The following is a 23,014-nucleotide window of genomic DNA, read 5'->3' as shown; positions in this document are numbered from 1 at the left end:
CTGTGCTGCATTTTTTTTTTTTTTTTTTTAGAAGCTGCTTTTGTTTCTAGTACGCTCGGGGGAAATTGTCTCAGCATTACACAACAAATTTTTGGTTTGATTTACATGTGAGGTTTGCTCAGCGCAGTGGCGTCTCCATATTGGGATTCTGAGCTCAGCTTCATCCAAGTGTGGAAAACGCTTTCACATCAGTGATTATTTATGCACAGGTGAAGCGTCACAGACATCTGCAAATGGTTCACCATCAGGGTAAAGTCACAGAGCACTTATACACGGGGTCCTCATGTAATGAACGTTTGACTTACAAATTTTCGAGATACGCACGTTTTTCCGTCATCTTCGCTTCATTGCTTCATTTTCCAGCATTTGTCGGCGAGTGAATATTGCCTGCGTTTCTGAGTCCAGCCATTAGCTGGCAGTAAAGTGTTCCCAAACGGAGTAGGAGCGTGAGACCGCATTAATTCCAGTGTTGACAGCTGGTGTCTGATGTTTGTGTGTTCGTGGTCCATAGCGAGATGAGAAATGCGGCACATGTTTATGTAATCGGCCAACAGTCAGGGTTTTAGAAATTTCTGTATACTATTTTCATGTACAAGGGGGTGCGGTGGCGCAGTGGGTTGGACCGCAGTCCTGCTCTCCGGTGGGTCTGGGGTTCAAGTCCCGCTTGGGGTGCCTTGCGACGGACTGGCGTCCCGTCCTGGGTGTGTCCCCTTCCCCCTCTGGCCTTACGCCCTGTGTTGCCGGGTAGGCTCCGGTTCCCCGTGACCCCGTAAGGGACAAGCGGTTCAGAAAATGTGTGTGTGTGTATTTTCATGTACACTTTTAAATTTGTTTTAATGCAGCACAAAGTTGAGACTTTTAAAGGTTACGGCTTCTTTTTTTTAATTGTTATTTACTATAGCTGAGAGTTTTACAGAACCTATCTAGTATATAAAACTGAGGTACATTTGTTAAACTTTTATTGATTGTATAGATAAATCAAGCCAAGAGTAGCTAGATGCTGACAGATGTTATGTCGTTTCAAGTTGGTAAATGATAATAAAATGGAAAGTCCTTCAACAGACCAGTTTTCCCTGCCTCACACTCTGTTTCCAGGAGCAACTCTGCAACACATTTTCATTACTTTTAGCAGATGCTTTTCTCCAAATCGACTTCCAGTGAACTCTATAGTGTTATCAGCCCACACTTTATTCACCAAGGTTACATACACCGCTAGATACAACACTTACAATGGATCATTTTTCAGTGAAACACACACTCCATCACTCTCACACTCTGGGTGAGCCTAAATGCGTGGGTTTCCTCCCCCATGACATGCCAGACATGAAGAAAACATGCCAATTCCACACAGACTGAGCAGGGATCTAATCCACGTCCTCTCGCATTGCGAGAGAACAGCGCTACTCGCTGTGCCACCATGCCAGCAGTCATCTGAAGCACCGTAGGACACAGGGCAAGCAGTTAAATTATAAATGGAATAAATAAATACAAGTCATGCTGGAAATCTTTAATTCATTGTAGATTTATCCATGGCTTCCATATAAGTTATCATTAGAACATTTATACTCCTTATTAGTCTGCTTCATCCCACACTACATCTAATACGCATAGTAGTGACACTTTTTCTAATAACTTTCTGTGCTTAAATGACTGTATCAACCTTAATTAAATACTGTCTGAAATACACACTTCTCTTGCAGAAGCCAGGCGCAGCTGGTAGTATAGTGGGTTAGAGCTGATGCATTTGGATCCAAAGGTTGCAGGTTTGAATCCCACCTCCAGCTGTAATGCCCTTGAGCAAGGTACTTATCCTAAATTTCCTTGCTGTAAAAATGAATAAATAATTGTAAGTTGCTTTGGTGAAAATCATCAGCTAAACAAATTGATATAAGATATTGTAAAGTCGGTGTAAAAAGGGTTTCTGGTACAGAACCCTTATACAAGTTGGAAACGGTCTGTTATGGGGTTGTCCTTTGGCATTTTTGGGGGCAGCAGGATTAGTGTATTTATCAGCTTGTTTGCTCTCTCTTAAATTATGTGAAAATCACTTATTTACTTGCACATTGTTATTTAGTGCCACTGCTACTGGTTACAAAAAGCAGACGTGTGAGTATTTGTCATATTCTACATGAGCTAAACGAGCAGCCGTGCGCCACGCCTGCCACCTCAGATATGCTTACTGCTACACCGTTTTTAGCTGAAGACCCATTTTTCACACAGTGCCTCCTGTCCCTTGACACCAGAGCCATTACTGTACGCTGTCCTGCCAGCATTTCCGCACCCTGCTTTCTACCAGCCTTGCTAATCGCTGTAGTGCTTTTGCATGTATTCGCTTTAGCCCTCCGTCGCAGCGCAGTGATATTTCAGTGCTTCTACTGACCCGTACAGCACACTTTAAAGGAGTGTTTTACCGGTGGCTTGGACTGGAAACGGATGACTTGCTGTAACTCTACTTGACATATTCAGGAAAATGGTGTTTCGGCAACCGGTACGCAACTGGCATCGTCTCCTTGGGTTGCGATGACCTTGTTGCTCTGTTGAATACATTTTTTGGGCTCTCAAGATATTGCCGTGTCACGCTTACGTTCCACGTAGCTCGCTGTGCCGGCCTTATGATGAAGATGGTCGGCTGTGGCGGGTCTACAATAAGCTATCCCACCGGTTCTGTTGGACACGCGCTGAGACGCTGCCTTCGGGACGCTCTGTTCTTGTGGGTACGCCGAATGTACGGATCGGAAGAGACGACAGTATGGGCCGATCCATCGGCACGATGGCTAAAAATAAGCCTGTTGTGTTATATCATGGGGATTAATGTGCTTATGGAGGATCAGCAGCAGCCAGCTGGGGGTGGGGGGGTGGCTGCTCCATTCCGCATGCACTGCAGATCCTCACTGCACCTCATGCACTCCCGCCCCCTGCAAACACCGCCCTCCCAGACGCACGCCAGGATTTCATCTCTCCTTTTATTTTGAGCTGTCCCTGCAGACATGTCCTGTTTTTTTTTTTTTTTTTTTTTTCTTTTCTTTTTCCTTTCCCCTCTTTTCAGAACTGCCATGTACGCGTGTGTACGTGTGCGCAGCGTTTACTTTTTTTTCCCTGTACCTAGACTGTGTAGAGTAGCTTCAGTGGAAGCTAACTACTGTAGTATTCTGACATAGTGCACGTGTGTGTTATATTGTATTATATGGTGGTTCTGGGTGCCTCCACTATTTACAAAAAGCTGCTGCCTTTGGACCCAAAGGTTGCAGGTTCAAATGTCACCTATGGCTGTAGTACCCTTGACCAAGGTGCGGGTAAATGATTGTAAAAGTATCTTAACCATATAAGTTGCTTTGGAGAAAAGCATCAGCTAAATGAATAAATGTAATGTATTATAATAATAGAATTACTGTGGGCTGAAATTATGGTCCTTCTGCTTATTTCCACATTACAGTGACCTGTGTTTATTAGCTTTGCTTCTTTGGAGGGCTGTGTGTGTGAGAGAGAGAGAGAGATTGAGAGGAGTACTCTTGGAAGCTGTAATTACACTTAAAGCTAAGGTATGATACAGTCCTGTGAAAAAAGTGTTTTCAGTTGCATGTGGCTGAAATGTCTACAGTTTTGTCCCTCTGTCTGTCTTAAATGTATGCAAATGAAAATAAATGCATTAATATGACTACATTTTTCTCTGTTTTGTGTACAGGTGGGATCACTCATGACACTTTCCAAAAAGAACTGATGTGTTTTGACCCAGACACGGACAAGTGGACTCAGAAGGCCCCCATGACCACGGTGCGGGGGCTGCACTGCATGTGCACCGTGGGCGACCGCCTCTACGTCATCGGTGGCAACCACTTCAGGGGCACGAGCGACTACGACGACGTGCTGAGCTGCGAGTACTACTCGCCCGCACTGGACCTGTGGACGCCCATCGCTGCCATGCTGAGGGGCCAGAGCGATGTGGGCGTGGCAGTCTTTGAGAACAAGATCTACGTGGTGGGCGGCTACTCGTGGAACAACCGCTGCATGGTGGAGATCGTGCAGAAGTACGACCCGGACAAGGACGAGTGGCACAAGGTGTTCGACTTGCCCGAGTCGCTGGGCGGCATCCGGGCCTGCACCCTCACAGTGTTTCCCCCCGAGGACAACACGGGTTCGCCCTCCAGGGAGTCTCCCCTGTCAGCCCCCTGACCTTGGTGGGGCCCAGCATTTGCACTTCCCCTTCGGGAGTTTTCCGGGACTGTGCCCGGCAGGCATGGCAGCACACGGTCTTTCACCGAGAAGCCCGCTGGAGGTGGCGTTTAAAACTCACCGTCACACGCTCCACACAGCTTTGGATTCCACCTTTGCCTCTGCCAAATGCTCCAGGTCTCGAGTGCAGGTCGGTGGTTTCCCTTCGCTCCCGAGCCTCCTGCCTCCCGGGAGAACGTGCTTCTCACACTACACCCTTCAAACATGGCTGCTAAACTGGTCTCCGGTTTCTACTCTGCTGAGAATAATTCCCCATTTCTGCAAGGCCTCTGTAGCAGGAAATCCACTCCACATGTGAACAGCACGATGGACCCAGTTCTCCAGTTCTGTCATGAAACTGCAAAGTTGCCTAATCTTTTTATTTTTAATTTATTCTTTTCGGTGTTTTTTTTTTTAAAGCCAAAAACCTGTAAGTACATTGGAGGAGGGTGATGCAGGTGAGCCTTCCTGTGCAAAATGCACATGGAGTTTAATGGCGTTTAATTGGCCTCGTTCCTTCTGTCATTTTCTCTGTGAACCCTTTGGCCCAGGGGGGCCGTTGACACTCTGACCCAGCTCTAACTTTTTCATTTTATGAAATGTAGTATGTCTGCAATGTGCTTGGAGCAGTTGACCTGATGAAGTGGAGAATATTTTAATCTCAGGGGTTGGCCAGCACCACCCTCCCAACTACCTTTCCTGAACACTACGGTTTTGTTTGTTTCTGCATTAAAAAGAGATGGCGTTTTCTAAATTTAATAAACAAAATTTTGACAAACAAAAGCCTCTTTTCATTATTTGCCTTTGACTTTTTTGTATTTCATAGGACCTAGTACGGCATACCACCGCTAGCGTTCTTGCTGGAACATTTATTTATTTAACACACAGTTTTGCCCAAAGTGACTTTTGCTCAACGGTTTACCCTTTTATACAGCTGGGTCACTTTGTGCTGTGTTAATTCAGGGTAAGTACCTTGCCCAAGGGTACTGCAGCAGGAGGTGGGGAGTGATCTTGGGTCCTTCAAGTACAAAGCAGCAGCTCTCAGTGCTACACCACCTGCTTCCCCATCATTTCTCACTGTGGTCTCCTTGTCCTCCTTGCAGGTTAGAAGAATGTGCTAGAAAATCCCTAAAGCCCACAGTTCAGAGAAATGCAGCCCAAGCCTGGGAATTCCTTCCCCAGTCCCTCAGACTGCCCATGTAAGGATGGCTTGAGGTACCAGGTATGGCAGGCAGGTTCCTGGATGGCGCAGAAGTGACTTACGCTGAGCTCATTCGCATACGCAAATTACTGCGAATGATCGAGACGGAAGGGGGTTCCAACCCTGGGCTCCTCCCGATGGGGTCAAGTAAAAGCAGGCAGACGAGCGAGGCGGCGGCAGGAACGCATGCCAACGGGGAAACGGCGAGAGCCGAGCAATTACCGTCTTGCTGCTTCGACTTCTAGTAGTTTGACTGTATTAACTGTGTTTGTTTTTTAAATTTCCGGCGTTTTGCTTGCATGTCACACGTGTCATTTACGTGTTGTGAAATTTTACACAGCTGGGTTGGAAGCGTCTGCCTTCGTCAGCAGGGTCCTGCCGGCCGCTGCCGCGTGACCGCCTGCCCTGGCTCTCCGCTCTCCTCTCCTTGATCGCACCATATGCTCTCCGCACAGAAACATAAACGGTGCCTGGGGAGCGGCGCTGTCCCGTCTGCGACGGCGCTCGCCTTTTTAAGGTTAATTTCACAAGCATCCGGTCATTAGTGCAACAGATCGTTTGTCCCGTTTCGCTCAATTTGTTCGATGACGTGTTCTCCCGAAATCCAGCGCGGGATCGAGGTGTGCGGTTTGGAAATGAAAAGCATCGTTATCCGAGTATGATCTTCGTGTAGTGCTGCTGGAAAGTGTGTGAGCCCTGTGGGGATGGTCATTACTCTTCTTAAGAAGTAAAAAAAAAAAAATGTAAACTGTGTGTGTGTATATATAAAAAAATCAATCTTTAGTGTATACAGTGAATAATTATGATTTACACACCTAATTCTACTTACCTCTGGAAGGCAGTTGTCCCAGCTGTTGCCATGTCTTCCCGCAGTTCCGTTTGTGCACGGCTTCTTGTGCTCTGCCCCAGTGCATCCTGGGACTTCGCTGGGTTCAGCTGGTATTTCAGATGATCGGGCCGGAGGACAGAACCGCAGGTTCGACACCAGTCCGCTGTGACAGAAAACGGGTTTTGCTGCGAGCGCGGCTCACGTGGGCCACCCAGCGACGGGCGCCGTGTTCCAGCTGCGCGGACCTCATCGCCTTCCGGTGCAGCCGTTTCTCAAACAAACTGAGTCGAAGGGTTTGGCTCCAAGGTAACACACCTCCACAGCCCAGCGTGATTTTCAAGGGCTCTCTTATTTTACCCTGTTTGCACTGTGGGCCCCGGGATGCCCACTGGTCATAACAAGGCCCTTCATCTCAGAGCTCGTAAAACACGTGTAACTGCACCGCTGCGGTAAAAAAGGTAAAATATTTCTCCAGGAACGATTTCAGACCCAAAATATTTCACCTGTCAAGGACTGTAACTGAGCTGAGGGACCTCTGGAACGTAGTCAGCGGTGCGCAAGACCCCCTTTGTTTGCTTGGGTTTCCTCTGGGTGCTCTGGTTTCCTCTCACACTCCAAAGACATGTAAATTAACGGTAAGATTCTGAATGCAGCGCAAGAGGTTTGTTTATGTGAAGTGTGCCGCTTATCTGGTTTAGCCCATAGCTCTAAGGTTATTTTGAACACTGCAGCTTTTAAGGGAAGTATTGTGATTATCGCCTGAAACAAGAGCTCTGTACACATACAGGTTCTCCTCGATCTGTGACATATGTCGCTCGCGATGGTCGTCCGTTCAACTTTATTACATCCTGTTCCGTTCCGGACATTTGGTCGTAACGTCTAAAGGCGAGCGCTCCATCTGCTCTACGAACACGGGCCGCTCGCTCTGCCGCAAGGGAACGGAAGGAACGTTTCTCACGGGCTTAGTCGGCGTGTCTGTGAGCGACTCCGTTTTATTTCTAGGGACATTGTTTCACTGAAGCAGCTTTTTCCGTGCGATCCCCTTCAACTTGCTTTTCGGATAAAACGATGAGCGATCGGAAAACGGGGCGTTCCGGTGGCCCCCGAAAGGAAGGTGGAGAACAGCCCATCATACAAAGTAGTATTTGTGCCTATCAATTGTTCATATATAGTTTTTTGGGGGTGTGGTGGCGCAGCCGGCTTGGCTGGGGTCTGCTCTGTGGGGGGTCTGGAGTTTAAGTCCTGCTTGCGATGGACTGGCGTCCTGCCCAGGGTGTCCCCCCTCCCCCTCCAGCCTTGCGGCCTGTGTTGCCGGTTTAGGTGTTTTTTGTGTGTGTGTGTGTGTGTGTGTGGTGGTGTTCTTGACTTGGGACGGGGTTATCAGAGCAGAACCTTGTTGCAATCCCACAACCACCTGTAAATACGTCTGGAGAGCAACTACAGGGGGCTGAGGGACAGCGAAGAGAGGTCACACTGCGACCTTTAACCTAGGCGCCCGCAATAATATGGTAAAAATGAGCAAGAGGCAGGAAGCAGTACTCCTCTCGCTTACTGGGGTGGTTTTTACTTTGCGATGCCAAGTACCGCCGGCTGCCGCTCGGCCGCGCGCTCGGAAGCTCCCGGCACGGATGCGCTCCGGCGCTCTCGGTCACGTCACCCTGGCACGGCGGCGTGTGGCCGGCAGCCCGCGCCGGAACACCGAGGGCCCGTAGGAGGCGCCGGGAACGAGCCCGTAGCGGCCACCCGTCGTCCCTTTACGCGTTCGCGTTAACATCGGCGTAGTGCGCGTAGAGCCGTTGTTGCGTTGGGAAGCGGATCCCTGGAAACATTTTGCCTTTTGTCTTTCTTTATTTGAATTTACGCAGCAGGGCGACGGGAAGTTGTCGGCGCCGCCCCCGTTCCCTCAGCGTTCATCGCATCCCGTCAGCAGCCCCGAGAGGGACTCGCACCCGGCGAACACAGACGACCCTAGACGGGTGCTCAGCTGGAGTTCTCGAGCTTCTGTGACACGCGCAGGGCTAGAGGCAGCCCCCCCCCCCCCCCCCACACACACACTCAGTACGACCCCCGCGACACAGACACGTTTAACATGCAAATAGGTCAGACGGACGTGCGCCGAGATCAGGCCCTTTGTGTCCCCCCCCCCCCCCGGCTCAGCTGGCATTGAAGCAAAGGTCAGTGTTTCTCATTGTCTCTGAGCCTCGGGTTCCGGCTGGAGCCGCAGCGAGATGCGCGCGACTCCGGCTCAACCCTGACGGCTTCAGGCCGTATTTATAAGCGTGTTTCCAAATCCGTCCGTCAGTAGTGCTTTGATTCGTTTCCCCATGTATCACATTATTTATTTTTTTCTTACTGTATATTTTCATACAACCCTGCAATGGACTGGCATCCCGTCCAGGGTGTGCCCCCCCCCCCCCCTCAGTTTTCTGCCTAATGCTTCCGGAATAAGCTGCGGTTCACCACGACTCTGCTCAAGACTTGGATGGATGGATTTATCTCTGAAACTCACACTGTAAGTAAAAAATGTGAAAAATTCCTTTTGGTCAAATGCATAAAGTAAATCTTGCTAAACAAGTTCCATATTTGTTTCCCCTAGATCAATAAATAGGTGGGAAAACACAAGATCACAAGATCAAGTGTCTCATGTGGAAGTGTGCTTTACAGACAGTGTTCAGTTTACACGGAGATTAACACACACACACACACACACACACACACACACACAAGTATTTAAACTTACACTGTTATGCTCCAGGGGGCACAGTGGTGCAGCGGGTTTGACCGGGTCCTGCTCTCCGGTGGGTCTGGGGTTCGAGTCCCACTTGGAGTGCCTTGTGATGGACTGGCGTCCCGTCCTTGGTGTGTCCCCTCCCCCTCCGGCCTTGCGCCCTGTGTTACCGGGTGAGGCTCTGGTTTGCCACGACCTCACTTGGGATAAGCGGTTTTTGACTGTGTGTGCGTTATGCTCCGAGGTGGTAGTGAAACGTGGTAAAACACCAGCCTGGTTGCTGTGCAAACTCTTAAGTACAGGTTTAAATGCCCTTAGAATGGCACAGGAAAAGGCCTTTGGTCCATAAACTAATATTGGAATTTAAAAGTGGTTGCAAATCCTGAGAAATTCTGCTTGTCTAGAATTGTTCCTGTATTTCCATAATTTTCCTAATTATGCATTTTGCTACCTCAGCACTTTTTTTTTTTTGTCCTTTTGTCATCCGACAGATTGTTCGGTTTTGATGTTTGCGTTTTTATTTTTTTAATTTATTTCTTTTTCTTTTTTTTTTTTTAATTGAGTCCGTGGGGGTCAAGCAGATTTCCAGAAGCACTGATTTCAATGCAGAGAAATGGGTCAATAGCAGATTAATTTTAGGCCCAGCGCACTTAGTTTGCTGTGGAAATCGGGGAAGGGCTTTTTTTGCGCCTAACGATAATGCCGTGTTCTTAAACGAATATGTCTGTGAAACAATAGATGTGTTTTTCCCTGAAATAAAGAGAACCGTTCGGTGCCCGAACAGCCGGGCCCTCGACCGCCTGGGCTCCCCGTCCTATTTCCACCGCCAAGCCGCCATCATGTCGGTGGAAATACGCTCACGTTACTGTCACCTCCCTGGTTCAGGGTGTTACTGGACTGTCTGTCTATTATTGTCTGAACATAATGTACTGCCGTATATCACGCACAAAATATACTTGTGCATTGATATATATATGTAAATAAATTCATATATAAGTATAAATGGGGTGGCACAGCGAGTAGCGCTGCTGTCTCACAGCACATGGGTTCGATCTCCGCTCAGCCTGTGCGGGTTTCCTCCGGGTGCTCTGGTTTCCTCCCACAGTCCAAAGACATCTTGTTCCGGTTCCCCCGTAGTGTGTCAGTGACAGGGAGAGTGTGTGTTATTTATTCATCTGTAAAGTAATTGTAAATAACATATATTTAATCTGGAATCAGTGGGACAGAGCTGTTCACTGACGGGAGGATGCAGTGTAGCCCTGAACGTAACGTTACTGTACGATACCTTGTATTTATCATTCATGATTTTTACTCCTGTTTTCTTTCCTTATATTTCGGCATCGTTTTGTTTTTCTGGAGAATGCAGCAGCTGAAACTTTGAATGCGCTAGGACTTATGAGGCGTAACTTGTGAATAGAGTATCACCCACGTTACGGAACTGTCTTGGGAACAGCACGGTTCGCAATATGTGATGCTTAGTTTTGGATTATTAGCCACTATATACAGTTGAACCTATGAGCATTTGCAGTGTTGAACCATGGGATTTTTTTTTTTTTTTTAAAAAGATCAGAACCCGTGGCAGCTTTCCGGAGGTGGTAACCAAAGTCCTTCGCACTCCAGCTGCCCATCGAGAGGACGGAGACGAGCGGCCTGCCTACATTCATACGCACCCCTTCATATGAGGAGTATGAGGAGCGACAAGGAACGACACGTCGCATCAAGATCCGCGGCCCTCTGTCGGGGAAGCTGCGCTTCGAAGCTCTTGCTCTCTCGCCCGGCCTGCTCTTTGTCTTCCGCTGACCTGTAATTTTCAGGTTCCTGCAGCACAGTTCGATTTTTATTCTGCCCAGAATAAAATAGAGGTTCATGATTTCAGCAATAAATCAGTGCCTCTTTTATCGGTGCCCTTTGTGTGTGTGTGTGTGTGCATGTGCCCCCCCCCAAAAGTCTGTTTGTTGGTTGTGTGTGTCGGAGTTTAGCTGCTCGGAGCTCTTCAGCCCATGTGAGCCTCGTACTTCCGGGGACAGCGACGTACGTCAAGGCTTCGCTCTTGTCCAAGCGTCCCCGAAATGTGACGGCCCGTCAGTCCAAGGTCTTAACGGTGGTCCGCGTTGTTAATACGACGTGGTCCTTCCCGCACGTTCTCATACGCTCTTCCCCGTTCTGTGAAAGCATGATCCGAGCGTTGCTCCTACACGCCCCTTAATTTTAATGCAGATTGCCATCGATCGCATTTTCCTTCACCCGCTAGCGAGACGGCACGCGGGGCGCGACGGCAGGCGGCTTTTCGTGCGGCCGAAGGGACCGCGGAGGAGGGGTGTTAAGAGATTTATAGGAAAACCAGCGGGAGGGTCCGATGTACAATTTGTACCTCTCTGCCTCCAGCCCTCCTTCTATTGGCTCCTTCTCCGCCGTCATGTGGCATTTCTGGTAACCGTGGTTACGAGGCCCGTTCGCCGGACGGACTTGACGTCCTTTTCACGTTGCTCCCAATTCGTCTTCTGTTTGCTGAAATTGGGGAGAGATTCACTGGGCAGGCTTAAGTTTGCATTAAATTTAAAAAAAAAAAAATTAATTGGCTAAGCATATTTGTTTTGAGAAGAGGTTTGTCTTGAACCCAAGCGCTCTTCACTTCAAGTGCTGCTGGGGCTCTACTGGCCAGAGGCCCAATGACGCAGCTTTTTGTCTCTCCATTCAGTTCATCATGAGAAGTACTTTTTAAAAAAAAAAAAAAAAGAAAAAAATTGATTTGCCGTAACAAAAATGAGGAAAGACACATTCAGCGACACAAAACATAATTAAAATACACATTTACAGCATCTCATGTTTTGCTCAGAAAAGAATAAAGCCGATTACTAAAATACAAACTGATAATCCGACAAAAGCATAGTTATGGGCTTTAAAAAAATGCTCTTACTGTCGCTGCGTGCGGTTATTTAAAAATGCCTGCTCGCTTTTGTCGTCTGAATTAATAAACGCAAACAAAAAACATGAGTGCGGCAGAATTAAATATTATAACTAAGTATCCAGTAGAAACGCGGAATGAATAAGTGATTCTTTTGGTTTATTGAATTAATGTTGTTGCAGTTTAAGATGTTTTCTAAAGTCTGAGTGTTGGATGCGTGTGTGTGTGTGTGTGTGTGTGTGTGTGTGTGTGTGTGTGTGTGTGTGTGTGTGTGTGTTGACCTCCTGCGGTGGCACTCAGTCAGTCCCATGAGTCACTTGCGTGACGTCATGAGGTTTCACATTGTTCCTCGACGGCACGTTTGACCGCGACTCGTCCCGCAGCTGAAAATCCACGCGGCGAAGGGTCTCCGCCTTCCGCTCGGGTCTCGCTCTCCTAGGAGCCGGAAACCTCGGCCCTTCCGGAAAGTTCCTTCGGAGAAGGCCGTTACGAGCCGTGACGGCCGACGGACGGAAGAGCGCGATTCCGATCTGCCCTCCTTCGTTCGTCACCCTTGGCCGTCAACGGCTCTGCAAACACGTGAAGGAAAACGGCGTACCGTTCTGAGTTTACATGTTATATTTACCGCGTTCGCCTCGAGACACACCCGCTCTGCCTAAAATGTTTCACTCTCACTTCTTCCCCATAACAGTCGGGGTCCCGAGGCCTGCGGTGGGACGGCCGGCGGCTTCGTGCGCTGGTGTGGACGACCGACGGAGCACATCGTTGGTACGGTGAGGTCGTAAGACACCGATCTGCAAAGTGCGACTGGGGTAAAGTACCGTGCCCCGACTGACAGACCACGAGGCCAAGCGCTCGGTCTCAAACTAACGAAGCTGCTACACGAAAGATGGACTTCGACCATCTGGGAAACGGCATCGGGTGGGTGGACCTGCATGCGTGGCATGTTGGCCCGGGACTCGGGTGGGAATGAACATAAACGGTCACCTTCAGACCTTTAACAGGATATATAAGTAAATGATATGTGCATCTTGTCCAGTGTGGGGGTCACGGTGGTCTGGAGCCTATCCCAGAAGCACAGGGCTTTAAGCAGAATATACCAGGGCAGGATGGTGGTCCTTCAAACACAGGCAGAACATGTCAACTCCTTCAGTACTTTCTTATTAATAATATTAATATTATTATTTTATCTTTCCAATGGGGCTTCACTTTCTGTGTTGTACTAAGGGAGGGTCCTGGGGGGGGGGGGTGGGGGTGTAGTCGCGATGTCCCGTTAGGGTTAGGAGGTGTGTCACCCCTGTCTGACAGGTCCTCTAAGGGAACATGATGCTGTCTAATGATTTTTTTTTTAATTGTCTACCTTTGAATCTCATGTTTTGCCCCCCCATCCCATCCTATCTTTCACTTCTTTATTTTTTCTCCGATTTCTACATCACTGGGTCACGTGTTCTAGTTCTCTGTCAACAGAGCAGACTTCGCTTCCGGGGTAAAACCGTTAAACCCGAGTTTCCGGTTATAATTAACATTTGGGACGTTAACGTGATTGTAGGTTGGAGCTTCTCGGTATGTCGAAATACGGACTATTAAGTGTCGGTTCAGCCTGTGCTCAGTCGTACTGAAATCTTTCTGAGTCTCGTCAGTTTTATGAGTTTATTCTTAATAATTGAGTTTTTTGTAGTTTTGGTCTGGAGCCGCTGCCTTCGGACCCAAAGGTTGTAGGTTCAATTCCCCCCCCGCCAGCAGGGTACTTACCCCGAATTGCTCCAGTTGCATTACCCAACTGTGTAAATGGCTAAATAATGGTAGGCAGACTAACATTGTAAGTTGCTTTGGAGTAAATGTAAATGGCCTATGCTCGTAGTTCTCTTCGATTCACACACGGAGGACGTTGGGGACGAATTTTATACCGTCGGATAAAAGCCGACGCGAATGACGGCGCGTGGGTTCGTGCTTCCGCCGCCACCCGACTCGGACGACGGCTGCGATCGCTCCTCCGAAAAAAACACTTGCGCTCCCTCATTTATTCTCGCCGTTACGGTTCCGCTGTTACACTCTTGTTACCGTGTTCTGTATGTCGCTGCTGTTGCGACGGCACAAAAAAAAAAACACCATAAGTAATCCGTAAGACGGCAACGCGCCGCAGTTGTAATAACGGCTGAGGTGTTACATCAGGGCAGCGCAGCGGGAAACTTGCAACAGCATGAGCTCCGAATCGTGCTGGGTTATGAAGGGCGGAATTTTCAGACATGCCGCTCTTATTGGTATTACGTATAGTTGTGATGCTTAATGCAAGTGCAGGGGTTGCAGTGGCATAGCGGGTTTGGCTGGTTCCTGCTCTCCGGTGGGTCTGTGGTTCGAATCCCGCTTGGGGGGCCTTGCGATGGACTGGCGTCCCGTCCCGGGTGCGTCCCCTCCCCCTCCGGCCTTGCGCCCTGTGTTGCCGGGTTAGGCTTCGGTTTGCCATGACCCTACTTGGGTCAAGCGATTTCAACCTCTGCGTGTGTGCGTGTGTGCGCGCACGCACTTAATGCAAGCGCTGAAGCGGGATTTGAAATGGGATCAGAGCAGCGCGCATGGGCCGAGCGCCGATACAGGGGCGCGGCCGGTCGGTCTCGCCGCTCCGGTTCGAAAGAGCACAGCTCTCTGTCGGTCGCCGTCTTCACCCTGCTGGCGGAGCAGAAGGCCGCGTTTCCTTAAAGCAACGCTTTGGCAGCGTACCAAGGAAAGCGCCGCGCTCCACCGAACCGTTGATCTCCGCTCGGCTCCGTGTGCGCCGGCGACACGTGTAACGCTCTTTAATGCTCATTGAGGTTATGGGACCGCGTATCCAACAGTAGGGGAATTTTAATGAGCCCATTAAGGCTCGAGCAAGACATCGGCGCTCATACTTCACAGGACCGCTCCGTCTCGCATGACTTCGCCAGGGATTCCGGCGAAGGTTCGTCTCAGATCCGAACGCTCTTTCATTCCCCGGTTTGTTTGACTTGTTTTCAATAGCGCAGGCGTGTCCCAAAGCGGACGAGACGATCGTGGCCGTTGTCTTCCGGGTGCTGCGGCTCCCCTCCGATTCCCGCACCGCAAATCGTGGTGTGGGGCGTCGGGTGGTTCAGTTGGGAGCAGATTCTACGGCTGAACCGAGGTCAAGTGACAAGTACGGTGCCGGTGTCCTTGCAAACTTGCTGTAGAGCTGCATGAGGGCGCGACTCTGAGGATCCATTTGCCCATCCACCCACCCGTTCATCCGTCCACCCACCCATCCATCCATCCGTCCACCCATCCATCCATCCATCCGTCCACCCACCCATCCATCCATATATTCGTCCGTCCATCCATCCGTCCGTCCACCCATCCATCCATCCCACCCACCCATCCACCCACCCATCCATCTAGGTTCATAAGACCATGGGGTTGGGGTTGGGGTTGGGGTTGGGGTTGGGCTTGGGGGGGATGATCCATGTCCACCCAAAAATTCTGAACAGCGTTACTGTTATTCTCATGCAGTTTAATGACCCAGTGACTGTTGATCTGCTCCAACTCTTGTCAGTTTGCTATCAATATATGGACATGTCCAGTGTGTCGGCCGCATGCCTCCCCCCCCCCCCAGCGTGGCCCGTTTTTCGGCCAGCTCCCAGTTGGATAAACCCACGGTTCCTACAGACCGCTCTCCCACAAGGGCATTATGGGCATTACGGGTCTCCATGCCACCTGCAGCGCCCACAACTCTGTGGGCATTCAGGGTCCCGTCTGCACTCACGCTGCCACATCACACACGCTGGCGCCAGCCTGCTGGAATGTCTGATGTCATGTGTGTTAAATATTCACATACATCTGACTAGTTGGTTCCTAATAAATCATGCAGTTCCCACCAGATTCTAGGATGGACGTATAGTGCCATTTATTCAGATGTTAGAGCAGAAGACCTGTTATGACTATTTAGCAGCTTAAACTGTCTGTATAACTATTGAGCTAGTGATTATTGCGGAGTAAGTGTATGTGTGTGTGTTTCGTGGCCTGGTCACACAATTAGAACTGACAAAAACAATTTTTTTTATATCGCGTTCAACACCAACCACAATAACGGAATACAGCTCTTGAGGAAGGGAGAGTATGGTTTGTGGGGTTGGATGCTGTCGCTCCTCTTTTTGTTGGTGTGTATTGTGTTTAATGTGGTGGCATGGCGGTGCAGCGGGTAGTGCTGGTGCATCACAGCTGTGCTGAGCGATAGGACATAGGTTCGATACCCATTCAGTTTGTGTGGAGTTTATATGTTCTCCCTGCTGTTCGTGTGTATTTCCTCCAGGTGCTCTGGTTTCCACTCACAGTCCGAAGACACACATTTCAGGCGGTGACTCTGAACTGCGCTTAGTGTGTGTGTCTGTGTGTGCGCGAGAGTGAATGTGTGTGGGCACCCTGTGACGCAATGGTGGCCCATTCAGCGTGAACCCTCCCTCTAATCCTACGCTTCTGGGATAGGCTCCGATCCACCACGACCCTGAATTGGACACACAGTGACATTGAATGGATGGATGTATGTGATAATGGGGATTGTTAAAAGGTCCAATTTATGTTTTTGGGCGAAATGTGACTCCGGTTCACCGTGTTCGATTGCTAGCGAGACGAACGCTCCCTTTCGATCGCACCCCCCGTCGCGCAGCTCTTTCACCTGCTTTGGGTGCAGAACGTCTCAGCCGCTTTCCCACAGCGACCGCAGTGTGGGCCGCCGCCACAGCAGAGGATCCAAAGCCTCGAACCGTGAACACGTTATGCACGTAGCCGTATGAGGTCTCCTGCGAGTGGCCGAATCCAAATTGGACCAGCGCTGCTCTTTAATTGGACTCTGGACCTGTTAGTCTCTCGCTGCGTGGATGGGGAGGCGTCCTCAGACTGTGAAATACAAAGCGGGAGGTCGGGAGATGTCTTCCACCCCTCGCGTGACCTCGTTCTAATGAAATGACATCGGGTGGAATTAGGTTCGCAGCCCCACCAAGAAGGTGGCAGAAACACAGTAAGTTACCTTTTTTCGCTGCTCGTCGCTGCTCTCATCTCACCCCTCCCGGCACTTTTCGTTGGTCCTGTCGGCCGAAGACGGAACAGGGCAAAAAAGGCCGTTTTGTTGCGTCAACGCTTCTTTTTATCACCCTGTCTGAACACATCCAGTGTGTGTGCGTGCAAACAATGAGTCCACAACAGCATCTGTCACACATCTTATGGTGGTGTGCGTTGCGTGTGATGTCATGTGATGTGTGCAGTGACGTAGTGCGCGTGTGATGTATCGCTTTAGCCCTCGTTCCAAACATGGGCAGGAGGTGCAGGGAGGCCAGTATAGTTATTTCCTTTCCACAGAATGGAAATAGACGGTCGGCAGGAGACACCCCGTCAGGTGGATGGGTTTTTCTTCTGTTGCGTGGCAGGGAAATGCCGCAGCGGCGGAAACTGCAAGGAAGCTCTCCTGTGGTGATCGTGTTTACTGTAAGGCCTTTAGCAATCTGGGAGGAGCCAGAAGATGGCGGCGCGTCTCCCGGACTCTCAAACCCGCAACGAAAAGGGACCCTGTCCGAAAAGCCCTCGTGCCGCAAAGCTTTGGGATCTCCTGGCTCCCCCTCCGATCTGAGCGCAGAACGGGTCGGAAGCTCCCACCTGCCGTCCCTCATGGCTGAGCCAACATGCGCGCAAATATCTTACTATTGTTACTTAGTGTGTCGCGTGACTCTTAACTTCCTGAGCATTGATACAAACTAAGGTCACAAACTTCCTCATTATTCTAGATCTTACCAGGTGGTCTGGTGTAGCTCCTGGTCTCCTTTGTCTCAGCCTCTCTCGAGTGGTGTTCCGCAGGGCTCAGCGTTCGGTCCCGTACTCTTCTCCATCTATACCCCTTCTCCTGATTCTGGCCCTGCCTCTCCAGATGATGCAGAACGCCGCTGTACGAGTCGAGTTTAACTTGCCACAGCGTTCCCATGTGCCCCCCTCCCTCGTCTCACTTTGTTGACTTCCTGTAAGTTCAAGACTCTAGTTACGGCCTACAGTACCATCGATCGATCTGCCCCGCGATCCCTACGGGACCTGATCGTTCTACCCCCCAGCCAGACTGCTACGCTCCTCCATCTCTGTCCCCGCGGTGGTCCCACACGTAAGAGGTCCAAATCAAAAGCCTGAAGAGTCTTGCTTCTGGCTCCAACGTGGGGAAATGAGCAGCGGAGGCTCTCGCAAAATCTCCTTCGAACTCATGGTATGAGTTAGGGTTTTACTATAAACAAAAAATAAGCGCTATTAGATTTTCTCTAGAGTTTCGCTCACAGGTTAGATGTTTCTATGACATGAACATCAAACAAAAGAGAAGGTATGAAAGTACCAGTGTTCTGAGCTGCTGGTTCGCAGAGGAAGGGCGCGCGTTGCCCGTTCAAGAAGCGCAATAAGTGACTGTGGCGCGACCTCTTGTGGCCACGAGGTGAGATGCAGGGAGGAAGCGAGACGCTCCCAAATGATGAGAATCAAACTTAAAATCACTGCAACATCTGCGTTCCAGTGTTTTCCCTGCACTTGTCCTTGGCATGTTTAAAATTTAAAATTTTCCTTCTCCCTCTCGGAAGGTGTCCTGAAATTTCCGAAAACAGTCTATTAATGCATCCAGTTCGGCTGGATGGGATTTTCTCCCATGAAGTTACAAACTGATCATCCCAGATAATATAAAAAGATTTATATATTTCAAAGAATATTGATTCGACTTATATTTGTGTTTCCTTGACACATGGCTAATAATCATGGAAAAAGGGTCATATTTCAGTGTGGAGCAGGAGCCACTGATGTTTAAACTTATAGATCGTTCCTCTTCATAAAAAGAAATTCTTACAGTGAAATGTATATATCAAAATCAGCACAAATTCATCACACGCATGAGTGAAAACTGTGATACAACAGCAGTGGCAGTTTTAAAAGCCAGATTTTAACCAGAAATGATTAATCTACTCATAATCCATACCCTTGAGGCTGAGGACTGCTGGTTCTCTGCCAAAGACTGAATAATGGGTTTTTTTTTTTTTTTTAAATTGTTTTTTCAGTGTTTTGTCTACTCATGTAATTCTCACTGTAAAAGCGAGCGAATCACAGTACAGCGCTGTTCCTCGTACAGAATGAGTTACTAACACTAAGGCAGCCCCTACATCATGCGTACACTGCACAGTGTAACTGGTCCGTACACACGGCAGGTCATTTTGTTAACCTTAATCTGCAGCGTTACCCTGAATCTTCGATTAAAACCGGGTCCAAAATCAGAAATAATCCGCCGGCATCATTTATAGAGATACGTGAACATTGTTAACAATAGATGCGGATGGTGAATGATGAGCGCTCCTAGTACTTACAAATCAGCCCATTACCGTGACTATTTAATCACACTAAATGAGATTTTGAAAAAGATGTTGAATTATGAGGATCTGCTCAGTTCCACCTTGATCTCACTGGAGGCACTGAGAAGGTGGGACATGATGAATTCTTGATGGGGCCCAGAGAAGTGAAGTGCAGTGATTGCTTCCAGCAAGACGGCAGGAGTGACGGACGCTCTATGTGTGAGTGTGTGTTTGTCTGACTGCTGTCAGGGGGGCAGTTCCCGTCCGAGGCCAACATCCACACCCTCAGCGGCAGAAGGGCGACGCGCCCCTTGTTTAGACTGCAGAGCTGTGCGTCTCGCGCCTGTTCCGCATCGTCTGCGCAGATGGAGATAGGCAGACCTGGCGCGCTGCGCTCCTCGTTCTGCTGACGAGGGTGACGGCGTCCGACTACGTGCCCTGCGGGCCGGCCGGCGCAGCCCCCCGTGAACCTGCTGGCGCTTTCCAGAAAGCTGACTCACCTCTTGTTTCAGTCGACCGTGCGCGCGTTCTGCCCGAGGTCGGGGAGGTTCCTCCGTGGATCCTCCGGGCTCTCGGGTCAAGGGGTAACGGTGGTTAGAGCCAATGCCTTGCTGTCCGAACCCTGGGCCTCGATGCCCAGCCCTGATGCGGTACCCTGAAGTGATACAGTAAAAATTACCCTGCTGCTACCGGGGCTGGTTATAAGGTGTCTGACACCTCCATGCAAGAATCGGTCTGCCGCCACCTGGACTTCCATCTCTAAATTAATAAAGGTCCAGGTTTTGATTTTAGATATGTCTGCATGTCTGTCGTGAAGAAGGGAAAATAAAATTTCAAGTTATTTTTTATGTAATTGTTTATAGCGCACACGTGAACATTACATTTGCAAAGAACACAAATTTAAATTTTAACAGCTGAAATCAGACAGAAAAGTACACTTCAACAGTGGAAGGAACAGATATATACATTTTTTTACTGCGTACATTTCCGTATTATTCCATCGAACATGTTACCTGCAAACACACATTTGTGAGACCCGCTGCTGCGATGCGTCATACGTTGTTCGCATAATATAACAGGCAGCATATCTTCCGTTTTCTAATAAAATGGTCTCTAATGAAAATATGTTATTGATTTTTTTTTTTTTTCTCCAAGATAATTAATTTTTGTAATTTATTATCAAAATTTGGTACCTCTGCCCAGCCGTACAAGTGGGTGAATCGTTGCGAGCGGCAGCGGAAGTCACTTCGGAGAAAAGGCCGCGTAAATTGAATAAGTGAGCAAACGTTTGGACTTCCCATGAAACACAACCATGAGAATTTTATGAAGAATAAAGAATTTTTTTTTTGTTTTTTTTTACTCTATTAATGCATAAATAAGTGTAAGAAGCTTAATGCACAAACGTAAGATTGTGAGTTTCTTCTGAGAGCAGCATCAGCGTTAGTGTAACGCTTTCCAAGTCCATACCTGTGCTGTGTCGGTGCTGACACTGACCACGTTTACTGCCGGTACATGTCGTCTTCACAAGACGGTTTGTCCGGGACACCTTACACACCCTATACTGTAAGTACGGGTATATGCTGGAGAGCGCGGTACCATATACACCGAAATGACAGCGTCCCTCCCTCCCTCCCTCCCTCCCTAAGAGCTGCGCCTTCTTGGGATCCAAACCTGCAGCCCCCCGAAGGGCTGCGCAGCGGTCAGTAGCTTTCCTGGGTGATTCTCAAAGCCGCTCTTGGAATGGTGACATCAGCGGTGTGGAAATGAGGGGCTGTGTGACTTTGGAGGAGAAATTGCGAGCTGACTGAGAATAGCTCAGTGGAAAGTGTACGGGGGCAGCGTCACGGGGGGGGGTTCATTCCCTCTCGCTTACTCACTCGGAGAGCAAGTGCCAAATCCCCGAGCTGCTCGGAAACAAGAGCGCGAGGCTCTAGGCTTTTCTCCGCCAGCTTGGTCTTTGTCCCAGGCTTGTTCCCACACTCGTAGACGCTGAGAGCGGAAGGGTAGGGGGGGTTGGGAGAAGGCTCCCCGGGATCAGGGATCACCTAACCTCCCGTGGCAGAAGGGGTGGAGGAGGAGCAGCGGAGACATGACATCAGCGGCGGACGGGGAGACGGGAGGCCGAGGAAGAAGACGGCATTGACGCGGCACGCGGGTCATGCGGGCCGCCGGAGACCGGCGGCGAGACGGGCAGACGCGAAGATTCGGCGTGTCCAACAGGTCTGGGCACGAGGAGCCGGGTGAAGCAGGCAGCTGGGAAAAGTGACGTAAAATAAGGGAGGAATGCATCCCCTAAAGGTTCAGAGCAAAGGACACATATCCTCTTCGCCAGGACGTGGGTAGCTAATGATTTATTCTTCGGTTTCCCCCGGAAACATCTCGAAGCTCTCAAAGAAGCCCGTGGTTTATAGATGAGCACCGAGCCTCGAGATTTTACTTAGGTGCCGGTGGAGCGGAGCGCAACGCGACGCGACTGAAGCTGTTACCAGCCGAAAGGTTAAGAAGGGCTCAGCAGTGCTGAGGAGAAGAGGGAATGAACTTGAGTTCACATAACGTTCCGGAATTTATTTGGACGACATCAGAGATGATCGAGAGCAACACGCGTCAAGGACAAGAGTCCCCCAGATTCGGACGTATTAACTGTCAGCCATTATTACCATTACCAGAGCGCCACTTCTCCTGTGTCGCAGCAGCAGATCCGCGCGTTTGGCAGGAAACGTGCGGTTTGGGCTCTTCCCCTTTCCGCCCCAGACGGACAGACCTGCGACATATCCCGACCCTCGTGTCACGCAGCAGTTACACGAGCGAGCATCAACACCGGTGTACGTTGACTCAAATACCGTTGGGCCGGCAAATAAGTAACCGAACATCGCTCGCTCGCCACAGCCGTGTCCAGGTCAGGGTCGTGGCGGGACATACGGTAAACGGCACCGTATGTTTTACTATATTCTGCTCTACTCTGAAAGCCCATGGTGTCGGCGTGGAAAACTTGAGCAACGACTGTCGAATGCCAGGAATTTTTACGGAGGTTTTAATTGCCACAGGTCACCTGACGTGCGAGAGACACGCGTTTACTCGCTCGCGGCAGGAGCGGTGGAACCTCAGATTTGGGCACTTATTTAATTTTCGACTAGTTTTTATTTTAAGATACGTGAAGAAAGTAATATGAGATGAGAAAACCCATTTGCGTGCCCTGCAGTAGCACTGGCCTAAGGTGCGCTGAATGGTGTGCGTGTGTGCGTGCCCGCCGCCCCATTAACGTTACGTGACTCCAGCCAGGCATACCTCACCTTAGTCCTCCAGGCACTGACTCTTCAGCACATGGACATTCAGTAAACTTTACTACATGGCAACGGTAAAACAAGTGTGAAACAGCGAATCGAAAGGAGAGAGTGAGTACACGAGCGGTGAGGTGGCGAACGGCTGTCGTCTCTCTAATGGTCACACACTCTCACCATATATGGGTGATGGAAATACATAAAAAGACCCGCACGCTTACATGGAATGTGTGTGATTCATGTGCTTTAGCCCAGTCGGCCCCTACTGAAACCGCAAAGAGAATCAGGGAAACACACACACACACACACACACACTCTCTCTCTCACTCAGTACTTATCTGCTGCTAGGAATTAGGCAGCTTTTAAGGCCGACAAAGTAACAGGCTCGAGCACGTCTGTGTACTGCGATGGGAGGACACGGCAAGACAGAGACATACCCACTTGGACACACACACACACAAAGCTCTGAGTGTGAGGCTATGAGACTATTGCCAAACTTGGACCCGGGGGGGGGGGGG

At 49.6% G+C, this 23,014-nt stretch overlaps 1 protein-coding gene across 9 annotated transcripts in view; it reads left to right on the top strand.

Annotated features, from left to right (window-relative positions):
• LOC108925461 (kelch-like protein 13) overlaps window positions 1-4,967 on the top strand; it is a 53,953-nt gene extending 48,986 nt beyond the window's left edge. For 8 of the 9 annotated variants that reach the window (XM_018737420.1, XM_018737417.1, XM_018737416.1 and 5 more), the window contains one exon: window positions 3,683-4,170. In XM_018737420.1, the coding sequence (XP_018592936.1) occupies window positions 3,683-4,170 (488 nt within the window). Of the gene's footprint in view, window positions 1-3,682 lie in introns of all 9 variants that reach the window. The other variant, XM_018737412.2, reaches the window with a different exon arrangement.
• The last annotated feature ends 18,047 nt before the right edge of the window (window positions 4,968-23,014 follow it).

This window comes from Scleropages formosus, chromosome 13, assembly GCF_900964775.1.
Source record: "Scleropages formosus chromosome 13, fSclFor1.1, whole genome shotgun sequence".
In the NCBI taxonomy this organism is placed as follows: Eukaryota; Metazoa; Chordata; class Actinopteri; order Osteoglossiformes; family Osteoglossidae; genus Scleropages; species Scleropages formosus.
This window is presented reverse-complemented; position numbering and strand designations above follow the sequence as displayed.